Source organism: Puntigrus tetrazona, chromosome 6 (genome assembly GCF_018831695.1).
Source record: "Puntigrus tetrazona isolate hp1 chromosome 6, ASM1883169v1, whole genome shotgun sequence".
NCBI lineage: Eukaryota > Metazoa > Chordata > Actinopteri > Cypriniformes > Cyprinidae > Puntigrus > Puntigrus tetrazona.
Window position 1 is genome coordinate 4,604,387 of NC_056704.1, and position 27,615 is coordinate 4,632,001.

At 39.0% G+C, this 27,615-nt stretch overlaps 2 protein-coding genes across 7 annotated transcripts in view; one reads left to right on the forward strand and one right to left on the reverse strand.

Moving 5' to 3' along the window:
* Nucleotides 1–15,951, reverse strand: part of scn1lab (sodium channel, voltage-gated, type I like, alpha b) — a 30,174-nt gene extending 14,223 nt beyond the window's left edge. The window contains exons 1-13 of one of the 4 annotated variants that reach the window (XM_043241752.1): nucleotides 15,737–15,951; nucleotides 10,449–10,771; nucleotides 10,144–10,262; nucleotides 9,652–9,741; nucleotides 8,674–8,802; nucleotides 8,034–8,125; nucleotides 5,692–5,937; nucleotides 5,265–5,328; nucleotides 4,725–4,866; nucleotides 3,675–3,881; nucleotides 1,644–1,919; nucleotides 251–589; nucleotides 44–173 (exon numbers count right to left, since the gene is read on the reverse strand). In XM_043241752.1, the coding sequence (XP_043097687.1) occupies nucleotides 44–173; nucleotides 251–589; nucleotides 1,644–1,919; nucleotides 3,675–3,881; nucleotides 4,725–4,866; nucleotides 5,265–5,328; nucleotides 5,692–5,937; nucleotides 8,034–8,125; nucleotides 8,674–8,802; nucleotides 9,652–9,741; nucleotides 10,144–10,262; nucleotides 10,449–10,718 (2,104 nt within the window). In that variant the 5' untranslated portion in view covers nucleotides 10,719–10,771; nucleotides 15,737–15,951. Of the gene's footprint in view, nucleotides 1–43; nucleotides 174–250; nucleotides 590–1,643; nucleotides 1,920–3,674; nucleotides 3,882–4,724; nucleotides 4,867–5,264; nucleotides 5,329–5,691; nucleotides 5,938–8,033; nucleotides 8,126–8,343; nucleotides 8,436–8,673; nucleotides 8,803–9,651; nucleotides 9,742–10,143; nucleotides 10,263–10,448; nucleotides 10,772–15,736 lie in introns of those variants that run through there. The other 3 variants (XM_043241751.1, XM_043241750.1, XM_043241753.1) reach the window with 3 other exon arrangements.
* Nucleotides 15,952–18,790: 2,839 nt separating this feature from the next.
* Nucleotides 18,791–27,302, forward strand: cobll1a (cordon-bleu WH2 repeat protein-like 1a). Of its 3 annotated transcripts, XM_043241085.1 has the most exons (13): nucleotides 18,791–18,847; nucleotides 18,919–18,985; nucleotides 20,259–20,350; nucleotides 20,561–20,704; nucleotides 20,811–21,009; nucleotides 21,142–21,367; nucleotides 21,850–21,891; nucleotides 22,027–22,133; nucleotides 22,449–22,670; nucleotides 23,376–23,484; nucleotides 25,009–25,150; nucleotides 25,298–26,472; nucleotides 27,243–27,302. In XM_043241085.1, the coding sequence occupies exons 4-13, from the start codon at nucleotides 20,616–20,618 to the stop codon at nucleotides 27,248–27,250; spliced, it is 2,319 nt and encodes a 772-aa protein (XP_043097020.1). In that variant the 5' UTR covers nucleotides 18,791–18,847; nucleotides 18,919–18,985; nucleotides 20,259–20,350; nucleotides 20,561–20,615; the 3' UTR covers nucleotides 27,251–27,302. The 3 variants fall into 3 exon arrangements, with proteins under 3 accessions (XP_043097020.1, XP_043097022.1, XP_043097021.1); XM_043241087.1 differs by having other exon boundaries at nucleotides 18,795–18,985; nucleotides 25,012–25,150; XM_043241086.1 differs by lacking the exon at nucleotides 18,919–18,985 and having other exon boundaries at nucleotides 18,796–18,847.
* Nucleotides 27,303–27,615: the final 313 nt, after the last annotated feature.

Consider the following 27,615-nt stretch of genomic DNA (forward strand, 5'->3'; position numbering starts at 1 on the left):
TTAACACTTTTTTGTGCATGTGTGAGGTCAGGGAGTTTCAGACCTTCCATCGTATTTGTCAGAATGCTGGCCACACTGAGAGCTCTTTTTCTGGCTACTGTCTCATCCAGATAATCAGACGGCTGGTGTGATCCTGAACGTTTTTTACGTGCCTCAGACTCAGTGGTTGTGCCCTAGAAAGAAAAAAACAACAACTTGACGATTGAGCATACTGTTGTTAACATAATAAGGAGCATTTAAATTACTCCACCTCAGGTAACAAACGTCCAATTGGTGATGTTGGCACAGAGGTCCCGCCCACCAGGGAGACCACTCCATTGCAATCGACAGTGCAGTGCATTTTCCCATTGGCTGGGAGCATAATTCTGGGAGCAAGGCTGCAGTGACTGACAGTGGAACTTCGTCTCTCAATACAACGAGGTACGAAGAGAGATCCGCGGCGACTGTCACTATCCTCAAACGTGCTGTGCTCATCGTCCGCAAAATCATTCTCTGAACCGAAGTCTCGCGCTCTACCACGAAAACTGAACAGACTCGCGCGACTGTTCCTCCTTGGGGAGAAGAGAGATCCACGAATGCTGAGAAGAGACTGAAAAAGAGATAAAAACAAAAAAAAAAGACAGAAAATGTAAAGTGCAATACTGATTGACTATTTATGTGTCTGATAACCAGAACACAGGACTATTTTGTATTTGTTATTCTAGTCCTAATATCACTGGATTAACTCAATTATTTATTACTAAACTATGAAGGTGAATTACTTGCTTTACAAGACTAATACTGCACTGAAATGTTTAATAATCTATGCAATGGGGACACATTTATATAGTCATTAATTTAAATCTAATGTATGTACTGTATGCATATAAACATTTATTCAGATTAATTGCATGCCAAATAAAAGTTTGTGTGTTCTTTGTATATTTATTATATATATATATTTTTGAAAATATATGCTATATTATGATGATATATGATATACTTTATATGCATATATTTATATATAACACATTTTTCTTAAATATATGTGTGCAAACATACACTAGTTAACATCTGAAGTCTTTCATCAAAGTTGCCCTAAACTTTGATAAACTCTTTTGATCCACTTCAAATGCTGACTACTATGAGGTAAAAGTAACAAGTAGCAAATTATGCTTCATAGCTGTGATATAACTATTAGCTCTATCAAAATCATTAAAATGCATGCCCTTAGTTTTAAATTGCTATTGCAAAAACCTATTAATTTAGTTTTTCTAGTTTACATGTGTTATGTCATGTGCTCATATTATGTTATATTTGGTCTGGATTGTAAATAATGCTGTTGGAGATTAACGTGCATTCACATTCCATAGTATATTTCTAGTGGATTCAGATTTGTTAGAAATAAATCAAACCACATCTCAACCGAATTTACATTTGGATTACTTCTGAGGCATCTGTGCAATGCACCTTTAGCACTTTAATCCTCCCGTGTATAAGTACATAACTGAACATTTTAATGAGCTAATATTTTTTTGTTTCCTTATCACACCTCTTGAGTTGATTAGCACGCCGCCGACCTAACCTCAGAAACACAGAATGAAGAACACGGAAAGGCTTATCAAACTACATTTCCCATAATTACACAAAAAGGAAGTAGTCACCTGATTGGGAGTGGAACACTTCTTCTCATACGAGAGTCGGTTGGCATCGATGGAGAATCGAAATCCAGGCCGCCTGATGCTGTCTTCTGAGGCAGACTTATGGAACTTTTCCTGATCGGCTTTCTCTTCTTCTTCCCTTTGTTTTCTTTTCTTCCTCCTGTTCCTTCGCTCTTTAGCGCTCTTGGAGCTGAGTCTGGACCCCCCGGAGGAGCTTTCCTCTGACAAGCCCCCCCTCCCGCTGTACTCCCCACTCTCTGTTGCTGCTGCCGCCGCAACCTGCCGGCCAATCAAAGCACAAGCTCCGTTGTCATGGGCAACCAGGGGTAGACTTAGTTTAAGCTCGCATACCAAAAGCAAAGACAAGAGACGGATAAACAGTGAGCAATGAAGGTGGGATGATCGCTTTATGTGATTGGACTAAATCACAGGTATTTATCACATTGTTGATCTTTGCCACAGTCTGTTTTCTTATAATGTCTTTTTGTCTAACTTTTGGAATAACATATAATACTCCTAATTACAAGTAAACAGCTCTATCTATCTGGCACTATGCAAAATTCATAGTCGCCATCTTGAATTGAATCTTGCTCTTTTCGTCTTTTTCTCTGACTCTCTCGCCTTCTGTTTTCCTCTTGTTTTTCTATTTTTCATGTTTACTAGGAGAAAGGACACTCCCTCATTCACTCTCATTATCTGTCGGTTTCCATGACGACAGGGCAGTGTTATCCGCAGCAAGTGTGGGGCTGAGAAACTTCAGAGATGACGAAGGCAGAGGAAGAGATCAAAGATCAGGAAACGAGAATAACATAATGATCAAAACAAAAATAATGAGAATACATAATAGCTGTATGTCAAAGTGAAAAAAAAAGTAAAAAAACTGTCTGTGAAAGCGAACGTATGTTTGTGTACAGAGCTGGGTAGATTACTTACAAACTGTAGTTTGATACTGGTTCCAAATTACATTACAAAAATTATAATTAGTAACGTAATCTGTTACACAATTTAGGCTACTTTTTAATAACTTTTAGGTTGCTTTTGCCCTAACTTTTTACATTGATTTAAATAAGATAATCTTAATAGGTATTGATTGATCTCTGTGTGAATGACTTTCTGAATGTATATAAGTGCTAGACTATTTTAGAAAGAAACATTTAAAAGATGAAAAACAGAAAAAAATATAGGGAGAATCAATACATTTTGACCAGTTCTGGCAAAATGAGTCACAGTAACCTTCAATAATGCTGATTTGTTAGAACGGGGGGCAATAGTACTGAGCTACACCTGTTTAATGTTGACTGAGCAAAATCAGTTTTGGGAAAATTGAGTTAAAATTTTCTAAAAGTTCTAAATCAAAATCGCATAGCAACTTTGCACCTTTTCCTCCAATTCTTTTCTTAATAAAGCATACTATATTAGTAAATCACAGTAGAGCTATTTTTATATTACCTTTGTTATTATGAATAAGAACAGATGCCAAAAAACAGTAGAATGAATATAAAAAAGAAATAATCCGTTACCTTTTTCATTTTACATCTAAACAAAATCATTCAAGTACGAAAAAATCTCTTTAGCTTCTATTTATTAGAAATAAACATATTATTAAATCTACAAAAGCAGGTTAATCAAGAGCAGCAAGTGTTTCCCTTTTTTCTTTTATTGCTAGATTAACATTAATGAAACAGACAGACTATATTCTACTATAATGTTACACGTATTCTTCTCTCATAAAACCTAAAAATAAAGATCATTTTAGATTTTTAATTACTATTTGTATCATTTGGGATTGCTAGACGAAGGCGTAATGAACTCAAATTCGACTAAAATCAACATTTTTTCATTTTTTTTGCATCTAGCTAAAAATAAACCTGTGTGCTCTGCCAGCATGGGTCACAAATATGAATAAATTATTGATATTGAGTGAATAATACATAATCATGTAATCATCAATAACAAATAACTGTAGTCTGATTAAAAGCAGTTTAAATGTAATTTAATCTAATTACAAGTACTTAGCATGTGTGTGTTTGTTACCTGTGCCTCTTCTTGCTGTCTCTTTAGCTGTTCTAGCATGGCTTGAAACTCTTCCTCTTTCTGTTGAGCCTCTTCTATGGTGGCCTGGTTCTGCTCATCATATGCCATGGCCACCACAGCCAGGATGAGATTCACCAGATAGAAGGAGCCCAGGAAGATCACAAGAACAAAGAAGACCATATAGGGCTTTCCAGCAGCACGCAGGGTCTGTGAGAAACAAAAGGTTTATAGGTGTTTTTTTAGGAAAATAGGTGAAAGGATATTGATTATTTAATTGAGAGATGTTTCAAATGCAAACAGGAGAATGAGGTACACTTCATAATGTTTTCTTTATTTGTAAAATATCACCTATCATTAAAAAATACCCTGTGCCAAAATACAGTAGTTTTATAGATGTCACATCATAGGTCACATTGATATATCAACTATCCATATGCAGATTCATAGTATTCATAATTCCACAGGTGCAAAGTACGAGGCTGATATGTTGATTGGACACTTTACTATCTAAAACCACTAAATTGTTGACAATTTCTGTGAAGCAACGCAACTCGTAATGCAGGTCAAATTACACCGCAAAAATTTCTATCAAACTACACACTTTTTTCTAGACACTACATATAGAACACTCCTTTTTCGTGGTCACCAAAAGCTCTTCATCAAACAATGTACCTACTCCAAGGTTAATAATACATGGGGTAACTTTGGGTAAGTTTTGGCCCATTTAAATAGAAACTTGGAATCTGTTCTCAATGGGAAAGTGCCAAAACAACATATCTCAAAAAAGTTACCTGGCTAAATTGCTCAAAAAGTTGCCCTGTGCGTCATCAGCCTGACAGTATGTGATATCAGTCAGTAAAGAAACTGAATTAAGTGTACCAAACTTACTTCATTCTGTAATTGTAATTAAATTCATCATAATAATTGTAGTAACTCATAAATATGCAAGTTTTTTTTAACTAGACATTGTAGAAGCATATAGGGTGTCTTTTTGTGTGTACAGGAGGATATTGAGGCCAGATGGATGGTAAGCTGATGTCAGGACTGTACCTGCTGGTAGAGATTCTCCCAGAAGTCTTGTGTCATGAGTCGGAAGAGTGAGAGAAAGGCCCAGCTGAATGTGTCAAAGCTTGTGTAGCCATAGTCAGGATTACGACCTGCTTTCATACACGTGAAGCCCTCTGGACACTGCCTGTTATTCCAAGGAATATGAAAAAACATTTTCAGTATATACAGTGAAGAAAAATAAGACAATTTAGCCCAACAAGGGTCTTCATATCAAAGGTTCTCAATCTGGAGGCTGGGACCCACTATAGGGGTCCTCAGCAAACGTTCATGGACTGTATGTAACTATAACTATTACGTTATAGTTACATACATCTGCACTCAAGTATTACATGTACAAGAAGTTAACATCAGCTTAGAATCAAAAAGGCTGAGAACCACAGCGTTACATTCACTTAACCAATTAAAAATGAAAATGTTAGATCAAGTAAACCTGCAATACTTTTTATATTACAACATATAACCTATATATATATTCTCAATATTCTGTCCACTAGCGTGTGCAATCGAAAAGATCATATTCACCCCGCATCGCTTGAATTTCCACATAGCAAAGGATCCCTGCGGCCTGGGAGGAAATAATAATTGCCTAAAAAGGGGAAAGGCACAAGAATATCAAGAAATAGTAAGATAAAAAGCTGAATATATACACACAAAGATGTCCAGTATATGTTTCCATATATGTGACCACTATAGCTTGAAGGAAGTGCATTTGTCTAAATTGTCTGAAAAGGCTGGCCTTTAAACTACGCTCACTGCGAGGCAACACACATTCACACACACACACACACAACCATAAGCGTGCTTTGAGCAGTAGATGACTCATTTTTCTTTGGCCAGTGGAGCTTTCCTTACATCCTCAAAGACATGTAGTGTCAACGAGCATCTCACTAACACTCGCGCACACACACACACACACACACACAGAAAGAAACACATATTCTTCACTTACTCTCATCGGTAATATACTCTGTCCAGTTAAAGCTGCTGTGCTCTAAACCAGTGCTGTAGTTCAGCGTGGCGTTCAGGTTTTCAGTGACGTTGACCTCCAGCATCTTCACACACTTCTGCCGCAGGTTTCCCATGAAGAGCTGCAGTCCGATCAGAGCAAACACACTCAGACAGAACACAGTCAGGATCATCACGTCTGATAGCTTCTTCACCGACTGGATCAGAGCGCCAACGATAGTCTTCAGTCCTGAGGAACACGCAACGGTGGTCAGAAACACTCCTGATGCACACAACAACTCAAACACAATGTGTGAATGGCTACATAGATACAGACAGGCTCTCATGGTAACACTTTAGAATAAGATCTAATATGTTAACATTACATAGAACGACAGTTGCAGTATGTATATTAACTTTTACAACATTTAGGTTAATATATATTATTATAAGTTTGCCGACAGAGTTATCACAAGCATGAATAACAATGAAAAATAGCGCATATATATATGACCATGAACCTAAATACTGTAAATTATTAATTGTTAGTTCATTGTACCTAATGCACTAATGTAAACACATTGCACCTTATTATTAAAGTGTTACTCTTTCTGTCATCCTGATGATTTTCCTTGATCGCAGGAATAGTTCACCCCGAAACTCATTATTTATTCACCCTTATGTCATTCCAAACCTGTATGTTGTTATTTGTTTCTTTTGAACACAATAAGGAAACTGACACTATATTTTACACCGTGACAGTTCATAGCAAGCACAGCTGTCAAGTTCCAAAAACAAAAACAATAAATGCCATGAAAGCACCATAAAAGTGTCCTCGACCACCGGTGGACTACATTTCAAACCTTTTGCGGTCAGATGACAGCTTTGTGTGATGACAGAAAAAGAAAATGAATTTAGGTTTGGCGTCATCTTGGAAATCTTGTGTAGTGTATTTTTAAATACGCACTATTTCTCACCTGTTCTTTACAAGATCTGTCTTAAAAAACAACATACAGGTTTAGTTTGGAATAATGAGGATGAATAAGGGAAAAAACAGCACAAAGTTAAAGAAACATGTCACTTTTTTTAAATTTTCCAATTCCCCTACAGTTGTTAAACAGTTAAATTTCACCGTTTTTGAATCTATTCAGTCGATCTCCGGGTCTGTGATATTACGTAATGATATTACCCAGTGCCTGAAAATAATCCCCAGCATTTTCAGGTGCTGCTCCCATGGTATGGAAGCAAAGTTTCTTGATTATTACACCGGAATGAGTATAGTATTGTTCCAAGCCATATTGGCCTAGAAAACTTTTCATTTTCCGTCAGTCTTAGTACATGGTGTAACTACAGAAGATTCAAGTTTTAAATAGGAAAAATGTTGAAACTCTTCGGGGTTTTTTTTAGCGTAATGCTAACGGTCTAATCAGATTCAATGATGTATGCTGAGCTATAGCTAAAAATGCTACCGCCAGACCCAGAGAATGGCTGTATTTATTCAAAAACAGTAAAACGCCTTTGTTTCACTCTAGGGGAGTTGAAAAATTTGCCTATTTTCAAAAAAGTGGAGTGTTCCTTTCATTTTTGGCCGAACTATTCCAGAAAATCTGACAACATTACCTTAATTATAACAGCATAGTTATTTCAATGTTAAAAAAATGTACACATTTAAAAAACATTCTGCTTTATATATAATACATTAGTTAAAAAAAACAAAAACAATCAGAAGCTTTTGGTGATTAAAACATGATTTTAAATATTAGTGCGCATGTTAGTTGAATAAATGTTTGTGAAATTGCATATAAACAACATTAAAGCATGCAGTGTGAGACAGTGAGTGTTGCCTGTGCATGCGCTAGTGTGTGTGTGTGTGTGTGTGTGCTTCACACACACAAACACACACACGCAGCAGGCATACATCAGGCACGGCCGGCGGTGCGCATGCACATAGAACTCAAACAAGCAGACAGAGGAGAAGAGAAGAGTAGAGGGTCTCAAGTTCTCTATCTCAGGCTATAGGCTTCAGCAATGTCTCATGCAAAAAAAAACAAAACAACACAACTCAAAAAATGCCCAGTTGTCTATTTCCCAAGGCATGATGGGAGACCTTTCCCAAGGCGTGATGGTCTTTGGGAAATAACAGAGCAGAGCCCGGCAGAAGGGATATAAGGAAAACTACAGAATGTGTTTTTAAAAGCCTGGAATCCAGTTTTTTACGCCAGAGCGGATTCCTGCTTTCTCTGACCGCTGGGAGCGACAGAATGAGAGAGAGAGGCCAGCGGAGGAGAGGATGGAGTGAGCGAGAGCTCAGATGGAGAGAGAGGCAGCCTGTGAGCTAGCCCTCACCTGGAATCACTGATATAGTTTTGAGTGCTCGTAAAACCCTGAAGGTTCTCAGTGCTGAGACATTGCCCAGATCCACAAATTCTGTTACATATCTGTAGGGAGGGGGGAGGGGGGAGGGGTCACACACGCACACACACACACACGCACGCACGCACAAACACACACGCACGCACATGTTAGGACAGGACAGGGTAGCAGAGGGAAACGTCACACAGAGACACACACCTGACTGACACCTGTGTTTACGCGCACACGCATGCGCACGTCTAGACACACACACACGCGCGCACGACACACACACATCCCTTACCTGGGATGACTGAGATAGTTTTCAAAGCTCTGAGCACTCTGAAAGTGCGGAGAGCTGACACATTGCCTAGGTTTACAAACTCAGTTACATACCTGTAGAATCAAATAGAGAGTTACCACAAGCGCACACACACACACACACACTCGCACGCTCAAACGCACACAACCGCAACCGACATGGATTCACCAGCTTTCCTTCATCAATGTGTCCGAAACTATCTGAGCAAACTCTCGATAACAGTTCAGTAAAAATAGTGCATGTACTCATTTGTCTTATGTTTTTAATACATGATAGTAAGCATATGAAGCATCGGTATTTTGAAATACTCACGCCATCAGAATGACACTAAAGTCCAGCCAGTTCCAGGGGTCTCGCAGGAAAGTGAACTTCCCCACGCAGAAGCCCCGTGCCAGGATCTTAATCAGGGACTCAAAGGTGTAAATCCCTGTGAACGTGTACCTGAATGCACACAAACAAAACTTCACTTAGAACGATCGAATTCTATGTGATTGAAACAATCAAGCCTTAAAAACCGAGCCGGAATTAATTAGCAAAATTTTGTTATTGGCAAAAAAGAAGTCGGGAATGCTGATGGGCTAAAGTTAAAAATTTTGATGAAGAAAAAAAGAGGAGATGAGATACATATGTATATATATAAATAAATATATATTCATACAACTTTTGTGTATTACAGTCAATTCCATGTCTTAAGAATCCATGATGTTACAATTTGTGCAAGGAATGAACTTCATTTATTCATTTTTACTGAAATGACTCTGCATCGCATTGAGTTCAAAATTTAAATCAGTGAAAAAATGCTCCAATTGATCCAGTTCGCTAAAAGGAACCAAATGATTTATGAACAAATCATTCCAATTTGTTCAACATGTTCAACTCACTGACAGCAGTTCTTGAGTTAACAGCTCACTAGAGGGGAAGATTATCATTGAACAACATAAATTCAGGCATTTCCTCACAAAATTATTGTATGGCTTTAGAAAACAGAGAATACAGTGCACAAGAATGAACTGTATAGTATAAGCCAATTTTATTATGCTTTTTCAGAGTTGAATTGTCCATTATTAGAAATTAAATAAAAGCTATACGTTTTTGTTCCACATAATTATTTATATTTCTATGTTATTAGTCAGTAACAGTTGTTATATAAATACATAAATAAGGGGCAGAGGACACAAATTACAGATTACTTTTTTGGACAGAATCATATCCATTCAAGTTCATTGTCCCAGAAGAGAACAATGAACAATTAAAATTCTTATGAACAACTGGGTGAACGTTGTGACTTACTCCACGTTCTTGGCCCAGTCCGGGGGATTGCTGAGGGTCATGAAGGCGCAGTTGGTCAAGATTGTGCACATGATCACAAAACTGAACATTGTGCGCAGCAGTCAAGGAATACACACAAGGAAGACACCTATATACTCACCCAATTACACCTAATGTCAAATACAGCCTCAGACAGCACACCTAGGGTAACTGTCTTTATGAAGATTTTCAGATTTGCCATCATAGGAATAAATTCCATGACAGATTAAATTGTAAGGATATCTTATAATGCTACTGCTTTAATACTGCTATTTTTACTGTATTTTTAATCACATAAATGCAGCCTTAAGAGATCTTTTATTAACCTAAAAAAATGTAGAACCCAAACCACTGAACATTATACATTATGTAAATAGATTAGTTTCAAAATAAGATGATATAGAGAAGAATGTAAATGTCTGGAGACTAATCTATACATTGTTCAGATACATCCATTTAGCTGAAAAAGGATATGAATGCACCAGGATCTTGATGGAGATTCTCCTCAATGGATTGAAGGGGCTTAAAATATACAAAGCCGGCGTAGCATTAAAGCGGAATATAGTCTTCCCACGGTTCAATACTATAAAGGTCTGAAGCAGAGAAAAATGGATTGTGGTTACAGTGCACACAATCTGCGACAATTTCTTTTCAAATCTGTTTCACAAGGTGTTATGTAACCACAGAGAATGCTACACGTTATAACACCAGACTGTAGCCCTGCTGGCCGTCTACACGCAAAAAAACAAGCTTCCATTTTAAAATCTTCTCACGCGTACTTTTTGGTTGCTGTAGTAGGTGTCCAGGTCCTCCAGCGGAACGGACACGAATTCGGACGGGAGGTCTCCGTAGATGAAGGGCAGGGATTTTCCTGCCTCCAAATCGCTGTTGGGTTTGGGCCCGTTTTCGTCGTCATCATCAGGCCGTCTCTCGCCTTTGGGCCGTTGGGCCGCCTCCTCTGTGATGCGGCACTCGATAGCAGCGAGAGACTCAGGCAAGAAGGGCCGGAAGCTGTCAGGTCCGGGTGGAACGAGCAGCTGAGCAGCCATATTGACATCCTGCTCTGGTAGCTGCACCAGCTAATCTCCGGTCACTCTGGGAGCTGAAAGAAGGAAATCACAAGTTCAATGCACAGTGGCTGCGAGAAGAGGCTGATCATTAAAGTGGAAGTCCTTCATTTTTATGAATTGAGTCGATCTGTGGAAATTTAATATATGAAATAGCCACTTTTGGTGTATTTACAGCATCACGTTGGACACTCGGGAGAAGATTTTGTATTCTAATTGTTGCTACTTAGGAAGCTATTAATATTCATGCAGTACCATTGGATTCAGCTTGTGTGTGTGTGTGTGTGTGTGTGTGTGTGTTTTGTTTACAGAACCGGATGGCTGTACCAGCTCTGTATGTTACAGTAGAGCAGCAATGCCTGCGGGTCACCAGGCATAAATAGCCAGTCTGGCGTGCTGCCCTGAGTGCTGCCAGAGCTGTGAGCACCAAACGGGGCGTGCACTCAGAGTAAATCAGTTACATTCCCAGGGGCTCCATGACCCCTGTGAATCCCTCATCTCCTTCAAGATTCAGAGCCGTGTATGTTAGGCGTGGGGGAAAAAGAAGAAAGACATATAGAGACGAGAAACCATGAGGGAGGGAAAGAGACGAGCATTGAAATGTTCATGCTTTGCGGTTTGGGGTGAATAATTTACTATTATTATTTATAATATGATAAGGTTATAAGGCACCATATCTGCATATTAGAATGATTTCTGGAGGATTAGGTGACACCGAAGACTGAAGTAATGACTGCTAAAAGTCAGCTTTGCAGTAATATATTAATTAAAATAGGCCAATTGTAAATTTGATTGATGTTTTACTGTTTTTATTTTTAGAAACCTTAAAAGATCTTACTAACCCCAGACGTCTGAACAGTAGAGTATTTTATTACATGACAATTTGTTGTACTGAATTCTGAATTCCTCAGTCTAACTGTATAACTGATACATGTATAACAGATATCCTACATTGTTTTTTCTCACATAATTTAAAAATTAAAAAACCCATATTTCATGTCCATTCATTTATTTATTTGCTGTTTAATACACTCTGCTTCACAGAACTCACGCTTGAATCCAAAACCCAGTTTTGGTAGATAATTGCATAAATATGCGGTACCTGAGAATACATTTAAAATGCATTTATTCCCCCCCATCCCCCTAAAACATGTATACATCTTTAACAAAACAATTTTGAAGTTCTATTCTAATAATATGTTTTTAAAGTTCAAATAAAACTGCCCTGAATCAATGTGGTTAACAGCTGTGAAAAGAGAAAAAAGAAGACAAAAACGGTAATTGTTTTTGTTTCTAGAATTTTCTAGAGCTAGGATTTCTTTTTACACAAACAACAGTTGACACTGCTCCAAACCACCCACGATGCAAAACCTTAGTCCTCATCCAACTGGAAAGGCATAGTAGCAGTCGCAATAAACATTTCACCAAGCAAACTGAAAAATCAGTTATCTCTTTTTAAATTTGCTGTAATCAGTAGTATCTTTTCCACTCACTGCAAGTATCATGTCCGCCTTTAATGAATGAAGATGAAAACATTAGCAAATCTGTGAGTATGTGGCTAAATAAATTCTGCTATTCACTCTGTCCTTTTTCACACATAACCGCCAAACTGAAAAGCAGTGAGAAACCTTGCAGATTCTGAAAAGCTTGTTTTACTAACATCATTATACAAATCTGCAGGAAAAATTACACGCCCAAAGTATGAATCATAGCTCAAATAAATCAATACTTACGAAGATAAATTTCTATAATAATCTGAAAGATAATTTAATGGAGCAATTCACTCAAAAGCTTGCTGAAAATGTACTTACCCTCAGGCCGTCCTAAGCTATAGATTAATTTGTTTCTTAATCAGAACAGATTTGGAGAAATTTAGCATCACATCATTTACTGTTGGATCCTCTGCGGTGAATGGGTGCCGTCAGAATGAGAGTCCAAACAACAGAGAAAGAAATCACAATAATTCAGAAATAATCTCACCATGACTGTAGTCATTTGATTAACATCTTATACAGTGCTGTGTGTATGTTAAAAAAAGAGAAAGAAATCCATCCCCTGTTGAAAAAAAAAAGTTCCTCCCCTGTTCACTGACATATTTCTTTAGAACTATTTTTACTGCTTTATGTGCATATTTCTCAAAATGCCTTTTTTATCTGCGGAAACCAATATCACAGCGTGTAAACTCTATGATTTTCACTTGATTATTATGTTTTTATCGCTTGGCCCATTCACTGCAGAAGGAAGTTATGTAATGCAAAATTTTGCTATATCTATTCTGATGAATAAACAAATTCAAATCCCATTTTTTTCAGGTGATCTATAGTAGATTCTCTTTAAAACGCAGTGTGCAGTGAGCAAATTGCATTAAACTGAAACGTGCATTTTTTCTATGCAGAACTCCTGCTAACAAAGTGTTCCTGGGTGCCCTGGTCTGCTCTGGGCTAGATTTCAGTGTGCAACTGTGACTAATATTCGGCAAGCAATTGTTTGTGTGTGTGTGGGTCTGTGAGTGAGCACTGTGAGCTGTCTCTCTCTCTCTCTCTCTCCTTGCCATCACCCAGCCAGTTCAGCCTGTTCCCTCTGAGGACAGAGGTAAAAAACAACTCTCTCATCCATGCATCCACCCATCCACGTACTCATCCAACGATCCACTCATTCAACCCCCCTCCAAAAATGAGTCAACCCTCTGGGGTGCCATTACTCCCAGCCCTGCCCTAATGCTCACCTGTCTCCAGGGTCAAACCAAACCTCAGAGAGGAGGTGGGGGGCATTAGCACAATTTCAATATACAGTATGTACTTCTAGGTAAAATCAAGGGTGCTACCATTCACCATTCTCATGAGCTGTCAAAAATCAGACAAACACTGAGATATTCCGCACGCCCCTGTAAAGGTCGGATTATACTGCCATTACCATGAAAAAAGTGTGTCATTCAGACTCGATCAAAAAATTCAAGACTGTCGGTTTAAAACATGTCACTTTAGTGGCTCCTGCGTGCTACTTCACATTACTAAGATATTGAAAGATCCTGACAGTACGTCACTGAGAAGGTGGATTCAAATATTCCTAGGCATCCGAAAAGTGTCAGAATCTTCCTTTCCTTCGAATGTCATTCCACCATATTCAGACAGTGCACGCCTTTAAAAGATGATTTCTGACAGATGTGGAGAAAGTGACCCTTCACACTCGCACGGCGTCTGAACCCATCACTTGACGTTTCCTAACAAGGCCGTTGCTTTTCTCTAATGAAGAATGAGCACGTTTTCCTCAACTGTGCCTTGGAATGGTTCTGCTCCGTCGTGGATAACAGGGATTCGCAACAGCTGCTCTCCATGGTGCTGAAACACAGGTGCGCCTGGGCTCAGCTCGGGTCATCCGCCACGCGCTTCCTCCAGCGCGTCACACCGGCCTGTTACTCTTAATGCCAGTTTTTCACGCGCACCGACGTTTACGCGATTCGGTGAATTAAACAGCCATTTTAAAAGCTATTACCATAAACGCAGAAATAATTCATAATTTAAGGAGTTTTCAGTCGGTACAGGCCGTTCCTTTAGATCTCACTTACTGATTTACATGATTATATATAATAACATCAACACTTCTAAAGAGTGAAAACTGTAAACAACTACCCAAGCCAACGTTCGAAAAGGACTAACGCTAATTTTAGCGTTTTCTTATAGTACTGTTTCAACAAGTCAAACGCTCGAGGACCTTCTCAAGATCCGCATTCAGCAAACGGAAGGTTCCAGACGAAGGAAGGTGTTTATCGCGATTGTACTGAGCGGCGACAGAAGCCCAAGGTGAGCTCGAAGGCCCTACCTTTATAGATGAGGATTCATCTCGAGCGCAGGGGCGAAGCAGCTGTCGCCATGTTGACGTCTCCGGTTATTTCTATTCCTCAGGCTCGAGGTCCACCCAAACCGCAAACAACTCCGTACATGACACCATTTACACGGCCATTTCTAAAGCTTTAAAAAAAAACACCACCCGGGGGATATAACAGCTCTACACGTCCACCCTCCGACGACGCCGACCGAAGAACCGAGATTGATGTAATTCCACGTAACGAGAAACCCACCCAAAGGGTTAAACGGTGTCTAGGCGACAGGGAAAACGTCTCTGGGCGTGCCTCTTTTTTTTCACTGACCAAAAAACGTCTCCAACGTAAACGGGTTTTAGGGGCATAAAGGTTCGCACTAACACCGCAAATCGGCACGTTTCGGCGTCCTCGGGTCGCGTTTTTCAAGCGCTTCTCGCGCACCGCCAGCGCGCGACGGTGGGTGGGTGTGGAAACGCGAGGGAAGGAGGGGGTCGCGTTCGCTCCTCTTTTCAATGACAATGATTATCAATATAATTAACGTGCTGTTTGGAAATCTCAGGACGTTCTCCAAACAAGAGCTTGTCGCGCTATTAAGCTGAAAACGGCCTTTTGTTCAAACAGCATCTCCCTAATTTCGACAGATCGGCCGAATTCGGCGCCACCACCATCATCTCCATAGGCAACCAGCCGACAGAAACCCAAACATCTGTGCAGATTTTTTTTTTTTTACATTCACAAACCTTCGTAACGTCCCTGATACGGCTAAAAGCGACAACGCCAGCGATCCAAATCCCGTTTGAACTCGTTATAAGTGGCTGGATGATCCGAATTACTGCGCACGCATATGCCTCAGCCTCCGTGATCTTTATAGATACGATTAATTATTTTGTTTCACGTCAATTGATCACAACCCAATTCTGTTAGGTGTCGAGCAGTCAGAGGATGACCTTTAAATGAATGCATCATCATATTTGCCCAAAGGACACTAAGTCCTAATCACACAGCTGTCTTTTCACAAATAAATACCCATTTAACGACAAATAGGACTAATTACATCAGTGTCGCAACATTATTTCCGCGATCTCCGTGGTCGTAATTGCATTTGATGGGTTATAAAGCAAAAACACGATTTTCTTTTGCCAGGCCTTTCTAGACGTTTCTGAATTGATCTTTTACTCACCATGGCAATGCCTGTCAGGCTCGAACCTGGATGACGGTGATTTCCAATAACGTTTTCACCGTTAGTCCCGTCCGCTGCGCTTTTCTCCCACTAAAACGCGGTTGTCAAACAGATCGAAAGGACGCGGCGACGTTTTTATCCATTGAAAGGCGCTCTCAGCTGTCGCTCGTCTCCCCAAATATCACGGATGATAGTCGCTTCCGGTTATCGGTGGCTTGGGTGGTGGGAGTGACGCGTGCGCGAGCCTCACGACTCGACTCCAAACCTGCACGTGAGGCCCCGGCCGACCACAGTTACGAAAACACGGAGGTCAAACGGTGTCGCGCAATGTATCAAACACCTTTTTATTATTTATTGTACCTCATAGGCATTTCGCAGGTATGCCGGTATTTGTGGCATCAGTGGTTAATTCACACTTTTCATTGAGAAAAATAAATTCTGATAAGAGAAAATTATTATTTCATGTTTAAAACTTTCTAGAATAATAGTTATTGCTCCCGACGAAAAATGTGTTGTAAACTGTATTTAACATTTTTACATAGACCTATTACATTTTACATTTGCTCCAGGGATTGCTTTATGTTTTACATTTGTTTTGCTTTTTATATTTTAAAAGGGTATAATATGCCATTTTTATTGCAAGGTGGGGCACGTTGTCAAAAGATTAAGGCGTGTTGAGTAGAAATGCTCAAATAGCCTTTAATGTCCCATGCAAAAATGGACTTAAAGTGATTGATAAATATTCCCTGGGAAGTATTCTCTGCATTAAAAAAGAAGTGTGATATCTAGCTCTGGTCTTTGATGTGTTTCTTTCCTAGAAATGTCAACAGAAATGAAAAAAAACAATGAAATAATTTCAGATTTTATTTTTAGACATTTAATTTGAATTGCTTTGGGAGAGGCGCGCTGCTCCAAACAATGCGCGCGCGCCCTCTGCTGGCGTCAGGAGTGACGGCGGCGCTTCTTACGACACCTTCGCTCTCACACGGAGCTGATTTCATTAATTAGCTAAGAAGCTTCACGCGTTCTCTACGGTTTTTCATTGCATGTTTTGTACGGATGAACGCGCTTGTACGGTCTCAGTCTTAAAAATACACACTCGGAGAAGATCAGTGCGTTACAGCGGCTGCGGTGTGCCAGCGCGTCGCGCCTCCGCAGGGCTCGTGGTGATGCATGACGCATCGCGCTGGTTTTGACATTCACTGAGCTTTCCTCATTAAGCGCTCTCGCCCGCGGGTTGTCAGCGAGGCATAGGGCGTACTGAAGGATCACCAGCCCGCCGAGCGGACAGAATACGGGTAAACTCTCTCAATGGAGCAGCTGGCTATGACAGAAGTGTTTACCCTGCAGAACGGATGAATAACCCGATAAATACGTTCAGCGAAAGGGTCCTGCGTTCCTCAGACACTGTCTGCATGTAGAAAAAGACATTTAAACGAACTTTAAACCCATAAAAGTGCATTTTTTTATATTCTCCCATGTTGGAACTGTTGGCCCTGTTGACTTCTTGAAAATGCGATGGTTTTTATTTTAAGAAAAAAATGCAACGGTTTACTAGAATAGTATATGTTGTAGCAGGTCACATGTTCCTCAAAATAAACATAGATAAATGTATGTTTACAAAACTAGCTTATTTGACATTATCTATAATATCGTTTGCACGTGACATTTACCTTGTATTTTTCAGCTTCACATCATGTGCTTCCTGTATATTTCTGAAGTGTGCTCTACCAATCAGACTTACTCTAGCATTGCAATAATGGTTGTGGTCAAGGTGGAAAGGACACAACTCTCCAGTGAAGCGATCATTTAAAACAATTGGTTTTATATTTACTTTTATCCGTTTAGCACGGATTTCCTTTTTCAAATCAGCTTATGAGGAACACGGGTACAAAGTACCAAACACTTTCACAAAATGTGTTTGTGTACGTTTCGCTGTTATTTAGTTCATGTGTATTTTATCATTGTCGTGAATACCCTTTTTTTTTAGTCCCGTGCACCATGTATACCCAAGTAGGCTATTGGCCATATTAAATGCGAATGGACTTTGTATTTTGTATTAAAATGGTCTATAACAGCCTAGTCCTAAAGTACACACAGCACAATTGCATTAGCACTAAAGTGTGGTAGTACATGCCTTCATTAGAACGGGTCTGCTGAATTTACTCGTCCTCTGACACTAAACACACACACACACACACACACACACACACACACACACACACACACACACACACACACACACACAAGTTCATGAATCTCTCTTGCCAGATTAGGCACATGACCAGAAACGCAAACAGACACACGAGAAAAGATTCAAGGTCTGACTTTTCTGTGTGGAGCTAGCCGCTAGTCAGAGGATGCGTGAAATAAACAGTCTACTGAGAGATGGCATTGTGACTCTCCATGAGGGGAACGAGGTCATGTTTTCAACCTAAAACGTAAACACATGCACACAGAAGGCTATATTTGCCCATCTTTCTTTGTGTGTGTGTGTGTGTGGCTCATTTGACACGATGAACTCACAGTCCTTTAATTGACTGAAGCATTTTTGTAGCACACACGTTACATCATTAGTGACGGCTCCTTGACCGTGTTCTTCAGGACTGCGGAGCGTAGAAAGCCTCTCTAGTGCTCACAGAAATACCAAAACCTTTTTTCTTGTACGAAAGTGATGAATTGCTGTTCTCCTGTGTGGTCCTACGGAGCAAGCAAAATGTGTCGAAATGAATCAACGACAGCAGCTGACTCTTCTGCACACTCCGAGACAACAGACAAGCACAATAAGCTGATTACTCATCCATCATGTGATCGGCCACCAGTTCTTGAAGATTGCTAGGGCATTAGCACAAGTAGCTTGATTCATTCATGCCCACATATTTTTTTTTTTCTCCTCAGAAAGATTGAAAACATTTTTTTACTTATTCAAAAAAAATATCTTTCACATATTGCGCCACAGCTATTTTTAAATGTAGTTTTAAGGAAAATACAAATCAACTCATTATCCTTAAAACGTTATATCACGGCGTTTCTTTCTTTCTGTCACACGCGAGCGCGCGCGCACACAGGAAACAGATTTGTTGATGTCACGGCACTGGGCATGTCCATGAGGTAGGCTACTGACAACAATACAGGATTACCAAAGCTCGTCTTTGCACACGCTTGTTTCCCTGCTCGTTTAGTCCTCCTTCGGTTTTTAAACGGGAGTCCTTGGAGGAGCCCCCTTACAGAGGACTGAAGATAGGTGAGGTAAGGATCTGAATAAGACACAGGTGGCACGCATTGCGTAATTGTGTCAAAAAACTTTACGGGCGCATCGGAGTGCTACTGATAGTACTTAAGTTAATCCTGCTGCCATGTAACAAACCTTTAAAGGTTGTTGTGAATGTATCGTAAGTCGTCAAATTATAACAAAAGTAATTAAATTAGCATATGGGTTAAATGTCTGTGTATATAAGAATCAAATATGCATGGAGCGCCGGATGGCTGTGGTGCGCACCAGGTGCGCGTGCGTTTGGCGTTTTATTAGGCGTTTGTCGAGTTCGTTCTCGTGGGAAACGCGCGCGGGTTGATATGCATTTCTCCGCTTTGCACCGATGATCAGAGGCGGGGGCGCGTGAAGTCAAGCTCACGCCCAGATATGATAAACGTGACGCTCCAGCAAACCAGCACCATACACACCCAAAGGCGTTGGCTCCAAAACTTCATTTTTAAGTTTAATAATAGCATTATTATTGTTTATTATTATTGTTAAAATTCTATTTTCAGTCGTTTTACTCAAACTTGGAGTTTATAGTCAGTTGTGATTTGCACGTGATTTTGTTTGGGTATGTGTGAACAGGATAAAACAACGCTGTTCTAAAAAAAATAAATTGAATTCTGAATGCACTTTAAAACCTTGACTTGTGCAATTGCGTTTTAGCGTTAATTTAACACGCATTAGGTTATATTAATGTGAAATTACTATTAAAATGTAAGCAAAAATTTTGAATTACAAAAATACTTTTTTCTAGAAAAACATTGTTCCCTTGTTAAAGTGTTGAATTTAATAATTAAAAAATGAGCAAAGTATATATGAAAATATACAGTTAGGTAGAGTACACCACATTTTTAAGGCTGCATTTATTTGATCTAAAATAAAACATTAGTTATGAAATATTGACGTTTAAAATAAGTTTTTTTTTATATTTTAAAATGTAACTTATTCTTGTGATGGAAAAGCTGATGTTTTAGCAGCCTTTAATGTTACTTTTAATTTGAATCCATGCTGAATGTATAAATAAAGACGTGTTGGAGGTTGTGTGACATTTTTAATTAAAATCTGAAATAATTATATTACTTTCTAGAATGAACTGTTGTTTGGAGATGGGCTTAGAGGCGGTCAATTTGTTAAATTAACATATTAATTATATATAAAGGACATTTAAACAAATTTAAACTGATATTGCTCCAAAGAACATGGGATTTGTGCTTTTAGCTGCCTAAAGTAAAGCAACTTTAAAATGTGATTCCATGTTAACAGGGCCCCTATAGCAGAGAGTTCAGTCAATGGAACATATCTGGAAATTTCCCCTGCGCAGCTGTAGCTGAGACACAGAGAGGATTTTCACACAGGTGGGTGAAGTGATTCATCACGAAGCATTCTGCCATGAGTGTGTAACAGTGACTGTCGTAATGGGCTCTGTTCCAAAGAGCTACTGTTCACCCAGAAAAGCCAAGCCTTGAGTGGCTAGATCTGGATGGGTTATCTTGGATAAATCATATACTGTAGGATGTTCTTTGAAAAGACCCATCTCCCAATTTATTTTTCTGCTTCTTCAATAGGACAGCCCAAATCTACAGCGCCACCTGTTCGTCACACTACCTATAGCACACACTCATGGATCCCCAAGATCTCATAGACAGGGACATCACTCTGACTGTACTGCTCCCAGGAGGACAGGAGACCACGGCCACAGTGCATGGCAGGTCAGCGAGAGGGGGACGATAAGTCACATTGCACATTTTCACCAAGTCTTGCACTGAAATGGCCATCTGGTCATATTTTAAATGTCTTTTGTCTGTGCACTTGCAGTAAACCAGTTATGGATGTTCTGGTTACACTGTGTGCTCAACACCGTCTCGTTCCATCGGATCATGCCATTAAGCTTATTTCAACAAACCAAAACCACATCAATTTCAAACCTAACTCCATGATTGGCTCCGTTGACTTTGAAAGAGTTGTCGTGCAAACTAAAGGGTGCGATAACAAGAAGAAACCTCATGTTCCTGTGGTAAGTCTTAATTATATCAATATCAATGGATTTCAGTCTTAATGGTCATACTTTTAAAGTGGGTCACCCGGGTGTTTCTAAAATCACTAAAATATAAAATATTAAACACTCTTAAAAAATGTAATTTCCCAGGCAACAGTTCGTCTTCTGATAAACTACAAGAAGTCCCATAAGGCAGTAGTACGGGTCAATCCCACAGTGCCTCTGGCTGAGCTGATGCCCACAGTGTGTGAGAAGTGTGAGTTCGACCCTGATGCCACCATCTTACTGAAGACATATCAATCAGAGGAACCTCTGGATCTCACCAAAACACTCAATGATTATGGAATCAGGGAGCTGTATGCCAAAGACATTAAAGGTAAGGAAATCAAATTAATTTAAAAGCAGCATACATTCTGCAGTACATACTATCTGTGTTTAGTACACAGTATTGGTCTCATTCACCTGATAATTGCATGAATTATTCAATAAGTTCACCATCTGTGATAAATTTGGCATGTGAATTTTTTAACCTCATTATTATGTTAATGAACATGGAATATCATAAATGAGTGACTGCAATTCTCACTTGCATAAAACACACCCAAAGCATCTCCATATTCTGCTCACTACACAACCTTTAGGTTTTTATGCAGAAGAACCATGCAGTTGGTCATTTTTGCTTTTGTAATTAACAGAAAGTTATCATAATTTCTTATGTATCATACGTAGATTTAACACACAAATTCATAACAATTCACACAGTGAATGAGACCCTTTATTTGATTTTTGAACCAAGCGTCTGTCTGACCTATGTATACATATATGGAGTAATATTAATTTTGAATTTTCTTTTTAAAGTGGTACCAAACAATCCTGCTGATCCTGTATTAACCCATAAAGGTACCAAATCCCAAACAACAATATTTTGTAACAAAAATGAATTCTTATAATAATACTGCACCAGCTATTTCCACACTCCTGAGGTTTGTCCACAAGTTTTTGTTTGATCTAAGAGGCTATATTGTGTTTGTCCAGGTGATGAGGAGGAACAGAAAACCTCAGTTAAAGAAAAGAACCAAAGAGAGAAGGGAAACAAAGGTTTCTTTGGTTTATTCAAGAAGAATAAGAAAACACCTGAGCAGGTTTGTACACCTGTCAGTCGGTCTAGTTTCGCAATCTGTGCAACCTGCTGGTTTTCATATTTAGGAAATAAGGGCAAATATCATAACCGAACTGTAACATCGTGAAACACTTGTACCGGTCCACCCATCTGTCTCTGCATCTGTTTTCCGTTCAGCGTTCCTTTGCATCTGTTTATCTTGCATCATGTTCATGAACATTAATTCAGTTTGCATATTGAAAAAAGTCCTTTTCTGTAATGTTTGACACTCTTAAACATGTGTGTGTATGTATGTATGTATTCAGTGATTTATTTTTTTCCTCTTATTCTTTTACAGGCTGTGATTGGCAGTGCTCCAAATTCTCCCGAGCGTAACGACCAATGCACGGACAGGGTGAACGGTGTTAACGGTCACTCAGCCTCACCCGGGGGCCCTGCCGACATGCCAAAAAAGAGACGCGCTCCACGGCCTCCTATGACAGCGTCCCAGAGTGTTGCCTGTGGGCGTCACACCAGAGACTCTTCTGACCTATCAGAGAGCGAATCTTCTAGAAAACAGGTGGGATTGCTGTGGGCATCTCCATACCAGTCCAACCAGACCTGTGCCTTTGGCCATCCCATATTCATGTTAGCGTGCATCATTGTTGTTTTAGTATAATTTTGTACGATCATTATACTAAGTTTTTTTGTTTTTCTTGAGCTTTGATCAGTACATTTGTTTTAAATAAATGATGTTAAGTTTGTGCAGTTCTACTGATCAGAGTACAGTTTTATAGTTAAATGGTAGTATAATTTTTTTAAAGTATTATGTACATGTATTGTTCTAAGGGATGTTTTAAATGGCATGCTATTTTTCTGCAGTGTATATTTATTGTCCGTTATATTAACATTTACTACTATATACGGTACCTGTTTTGTTTGGCAAAACATATTTAGTATAGAACAAAAAACTTCTGTAAAAAAATTTCTGTATCTCACAGTGTGGTACACTCAGTTTGTGATGAATGAGCTTGTAAAAATGGTTACTATTTTATCTTATCTTATTTTATTCATTATTTGATTGTCAAAAGTTAATACATTTTCAAACATAAAATTCTTAACAATAAACGAAACAGTTTTTAATGGTTATGTGACAACTACAGCATATTATTGTTTATAATTGCATAAATGCATACCGTTTCACTTCAAGTATTTGCTAAGCAATATGCATTAAGCAGTACGTTAGCATTTTATACCAAACATAATCTCTTTGTGTGTTGGTCAGGGTCAACTCAGCCCCATCTCTTCCACCGAGTCCTCCCTTAAAAGGACTAAACGGAGAGCTCCGCCCCCTCCGCTTGATGGCCCCACCCCATCCGATTCGGATAACAAAGGTATGCATTTATTTTTGTTCATAAGTGTTCTTTTAATTTTCTGTTTAAGCATTTGTGAATGCTTGTTTGCAAGCTAGTGCCGGGTTGCTAGATTCCAAGTACATGCAAATTCGCCATAGAATGAAGCTTGAACAAATGTGAGGAATACTGTTCTGTGTTGGATTAATTATTTGCTCTTCTTTTGCACTGTACTACCAGGAGGGGGAGCCTAACGGGCAGCGCAGTCTCCTTTCCTCCTCTTCTCCTCCATGCATGCTTCTCTGTTCCCGCTTGCATCGGTGATGGGCTATTTGTGCTCTGTCTTTACATAGCCTTCATGTCTTATGCACATTCCACTGAACTCTGTGTCTTCTTTTGTTATTTAATTTGCTTCCTTGTTTAATGTCACTGTTGCTTTAAACTGTAATGTGAAGTCTCTTTCTCCTTGTTAAAACACAATGTATTATTCTGAAAGATTAATTAACACACTCAGGTCAATAACAGTCAGAATCAATTTATGCCTTAGACAACTGGTTTTCATTGTAGTGTTTGTATGGTTTTTTTTCTGTTAATTGTAAAGTCATTTCAGTGTTTGTCAGGCAAATCTGTAGCACTTTATCACAATATTTGTGCCTTAATTTTGAACCACAGCTCCCAAGTTGTAATCAGTCTACATAATTGCAGTTCAACTTTATTACTTTTTTTTTTTTTTGATATGTCAGGGTCATAAAGGATGCTTTTAAAGGGTTAGTTTACCCAAAATGTTCCAAACCCATAAGACCTTCATTTATCTTTGAAACACAAATTAGGATATTTTTTTATGAAATCGGAAAGTATAGATGGCAACAAAACTGAGATGATGCAGATCCAGTAATATAGTAAATACATCGGTAAAACTGTACGTGTGACATCAGTGACTCGACTTTAGCTCTGTGTTGAACCACTGATGTCACATGGATGTATTTACTACGTTTCTGGATCTGCATCATTTCAGTTGTGCTGCTGTGTATAGCTCTCCGATTTCATCAAAAACATTCACTCAAAAATTTGAGTTTCTAAGATAAAGGAGGGTTAAGTATCTTCATTTTCGTGTGAACTAACCCTTTAAGAATTTGTCTAATTTTTTTAAATAATTTGTCTAATAATTAAATCTTCAGAAATGAATTAATCAGCCACATTCAACATTAATTAGACCCGTTTAGTTTTGTAATTTTGCTTTTTGTTAGAAGCATTTTGTGTTAAATTTGTATTAACATTTGTGTGCTTGTTTTTTGTGTTCTTTTTCTTCAGATAGAATTTCATTAATTATTTAGTATATTTAATGTATTTCCTTTTTTTTTTTTTTTTTTTTTTTTTTGCCAAAATAATTTTTGGAAATAAGTTTTACTAATGTTGATTCATATTTAAATAAATTAAATGAAAATACATACTCAACACTCTGCTGTTTGTTTTGCCAAGGTGCTTTATTAGTAAGATGGATGTTATAAACAAGACACTCATAAAAACAGTACAGCATCTTTGTCATAACACTGTGTTTTGCTTCAGTAGAGGATGCTCAAGGGGGTGACAAGAGTTCAGACAAATACAGAAACTGCATTGCCGACCGCTGCCCTGCAATCACTAAAGTTATGAGTGAACTTGTAGAATCTCTGCAGGCACGGCAACAGAGAACACTGTCTTATGCAAAGTATGTTAATTTTGTTGAATTAATTTCTTGATTTGCACTTCCTTAGAAATATAGAAATTCCCTTTTAGATATTTTGCTTTTTCACCGTTAACTGCTTGTGTTCTTGAAGTAACTGATTACCAATTTCTTCTCCATTTTCCTCCGTAGCTCTTCTGTATACCAGCATCAGCTACCCGAGGATCCTCCTACAGGTTTGTTTTCTGAGCATCACACCCCTGAGGCTGAGCTTAAGGCACTCTCTGGCTGTCAGCTGCTGAGAAAACCCTCTGAGAGAGAAAGTTTGACCACCTTCACCGTAGTCCCCCTGAGACGCCATCAGAGCAGGCGGTGTTTTGAGGTGCCACTAACCTTACAGACACCCGACATCGCTGAAGCAGAGCAAGAGCTGTGCCCTGGAGACCCAGAGATCTGCACCACAGAGCTTTCGGAAGCAATCCCATCTGAACCTTTTAGAAATGTGTGCGAGGGTTCAGATAAAAGCAAGCACTTGCCAAGGGTTCCACATCTACAGCCTGCTGAGCAAGAGAATCAAGCTTGGACAGATGTAGGGAGTGACAATTTGAAACTTGTAGATGAACAGGACCAATGTATTAATCCAGAAGACATGGAGATGGAGAGTTCAGAATCACCTGTAAGAAGTCTTTGTAAACCAGAACATTTAGGCAGTACGATTAATAATCTAGAACTAAATGGCAACTGTGCATATCCTTCAAAGCAAGCTGATAAACCTGCTGACAAGTCACCAATCGATCCAAAAGTGGGCCCTGAGGAGCAAGAGAAGATTGAAGAACAAGCTTTGGTGGAGAACGGAGAAGAAAAGGATTGGGTAGAAGAATACAAAGAGAGGAGGAGGAGGTTTCTTGGTGGTGGTGGCGGCTGTAATGATAGTTTGAAAAGATTAGATGTTTGGGGAAGGATTCAAAGAGAATTTACACACATGCAAGAAGAGACAACAATGCAAGAAAAGGACTTCCCATCACCTCCACCGCCTGTCTACTGGGACAGTGAAAATAAAGAGGAAATGCAGATCTGCGATAAAGACCTTGACCAATCTGCAAACTATCTGCCCTACTCCGAACCGAAATCCTACTCTACCCAAACCAACAGTGATCCAGACACCTCTAGTGCCGAAAACGTCTGCAGCTCTGATCCAGAGCCTCACAGAACCTCCTTGTTATCTAAATCGCATTCAAGCTTTGAACCCTGCCCTCCTGCAACAGTGTCTCTTTTCGCCTTGGCTGTATTTCAGAAAGCTAAGCTCTCCAAACCAGGCCTGGATCCCAACTGCTCCAGGAGACGGGAGCTGCCCATGAACACGCACAGTGAGTAAACTGAGTGAAGAAATCACAAAATATTAATAGAAGGTTATTAATATTAATGAGGGGGTCAACATTTTTATTTCGTGTCAATAATCACAGTGAGTAATTGCCAAATTACATTGTTTCTTGAGCAGCAAATCAGCATATTATTATGATTTCTGAAGGATTATGAACTGAAGGCTGAAGTAATGATGCCGAAAATTCAGCTTTGCTAATGACATTTAAAAAAAATTGAAATGGAAAATATATTTTCGATTGTAATTATACAGTATTTCACAATATTTGTGTGTTTGCTGTATTTTTTGATCTAATAACGGCAGCCAGCAAGCGTTTGGGGCATAGTTCTTTTGTTGCCTGACTGGAAACATAACAGGATGAAAATAACGTGTAGGCCTCTTCCAGATGTGTTGATTATTTCATTGTCACAAGGGGTCAGGGATGAGTGATGTATGTGTAGCTCGTAACGTAAATGATGTCTGACACTCATAATAGTCTCTTGTTTATTTAATGGGCATCTTCCTTCCTCCTAAGAATGATTTTGTGTGTTTTGCACGTCTATAGTTTTTGACGTAAACTTTGACACATTCCAGTGGTCATGGTGCGAGTACGAGTGCTTTGTATTTCAATGAAAATTACTTTTTGAAGTGACAATGTACTGTATGCGGTTTCCTGAATATGTGACGTGCTAAAAATGGATCTAGCTCTTTTTCAAATCTGGTTCCGAAAATATAGGCCTGCAGAACTTACTATGTTGTCTTTTTTTTCCCCCCCAGGTAATTGATGGCCAGTCTGAATAAGGGAGTGTTCATAGATGAGGAAGAGAGGTTCTTCACCAAAATGAACAGGACACACTGTATTATAACAACTCCTGTTCATCATAAGATTATCTGATTCTGTGCTTTTAGCATTATGAATATTTTGGATGGATGATGATAAGCATTACTTGCATTTTCATGTTTTGTTGAATTATTTATTTGACGCTTTCAGAAGGAGGATTTTTCCAGCCTCTCACAGGAACAATATGAGTAAACTTGGCTTCAAAGGAATACATTCATGTACTCATGTGTACATTTTGGTATATTAATAAAAGCTTGTATCAGTTTTTTTTTTTTTTTTTCCCTCCAAAAAAAAAAAATGGTCTTGGCA

Excerpts from the sequence above, each read along its gene's own strand:
- cobll1a (XM_043241085.1), top strand. The coding sequence starts at position 20,616 with ATGGATCCCCAAGATCTCATAGACAGGGACATCACTCTGACTGTACTG. Across the intron at positions 21,892-22,026 it reads TCCTGTATTAACCCATAAAG|GTGATGAGGAGGAACAGAAA; the intron begins GTACCAAATCCC and ends GTGTTTGTCCAG. Across the intron at positions 22,134-22,448 it reads ATAAGAAAACACCTGAGCAG|GCTGTGATTGGCAGTGCTCC; the intron begins GTTTGTACACCT and ends ATTCTTTTACAG.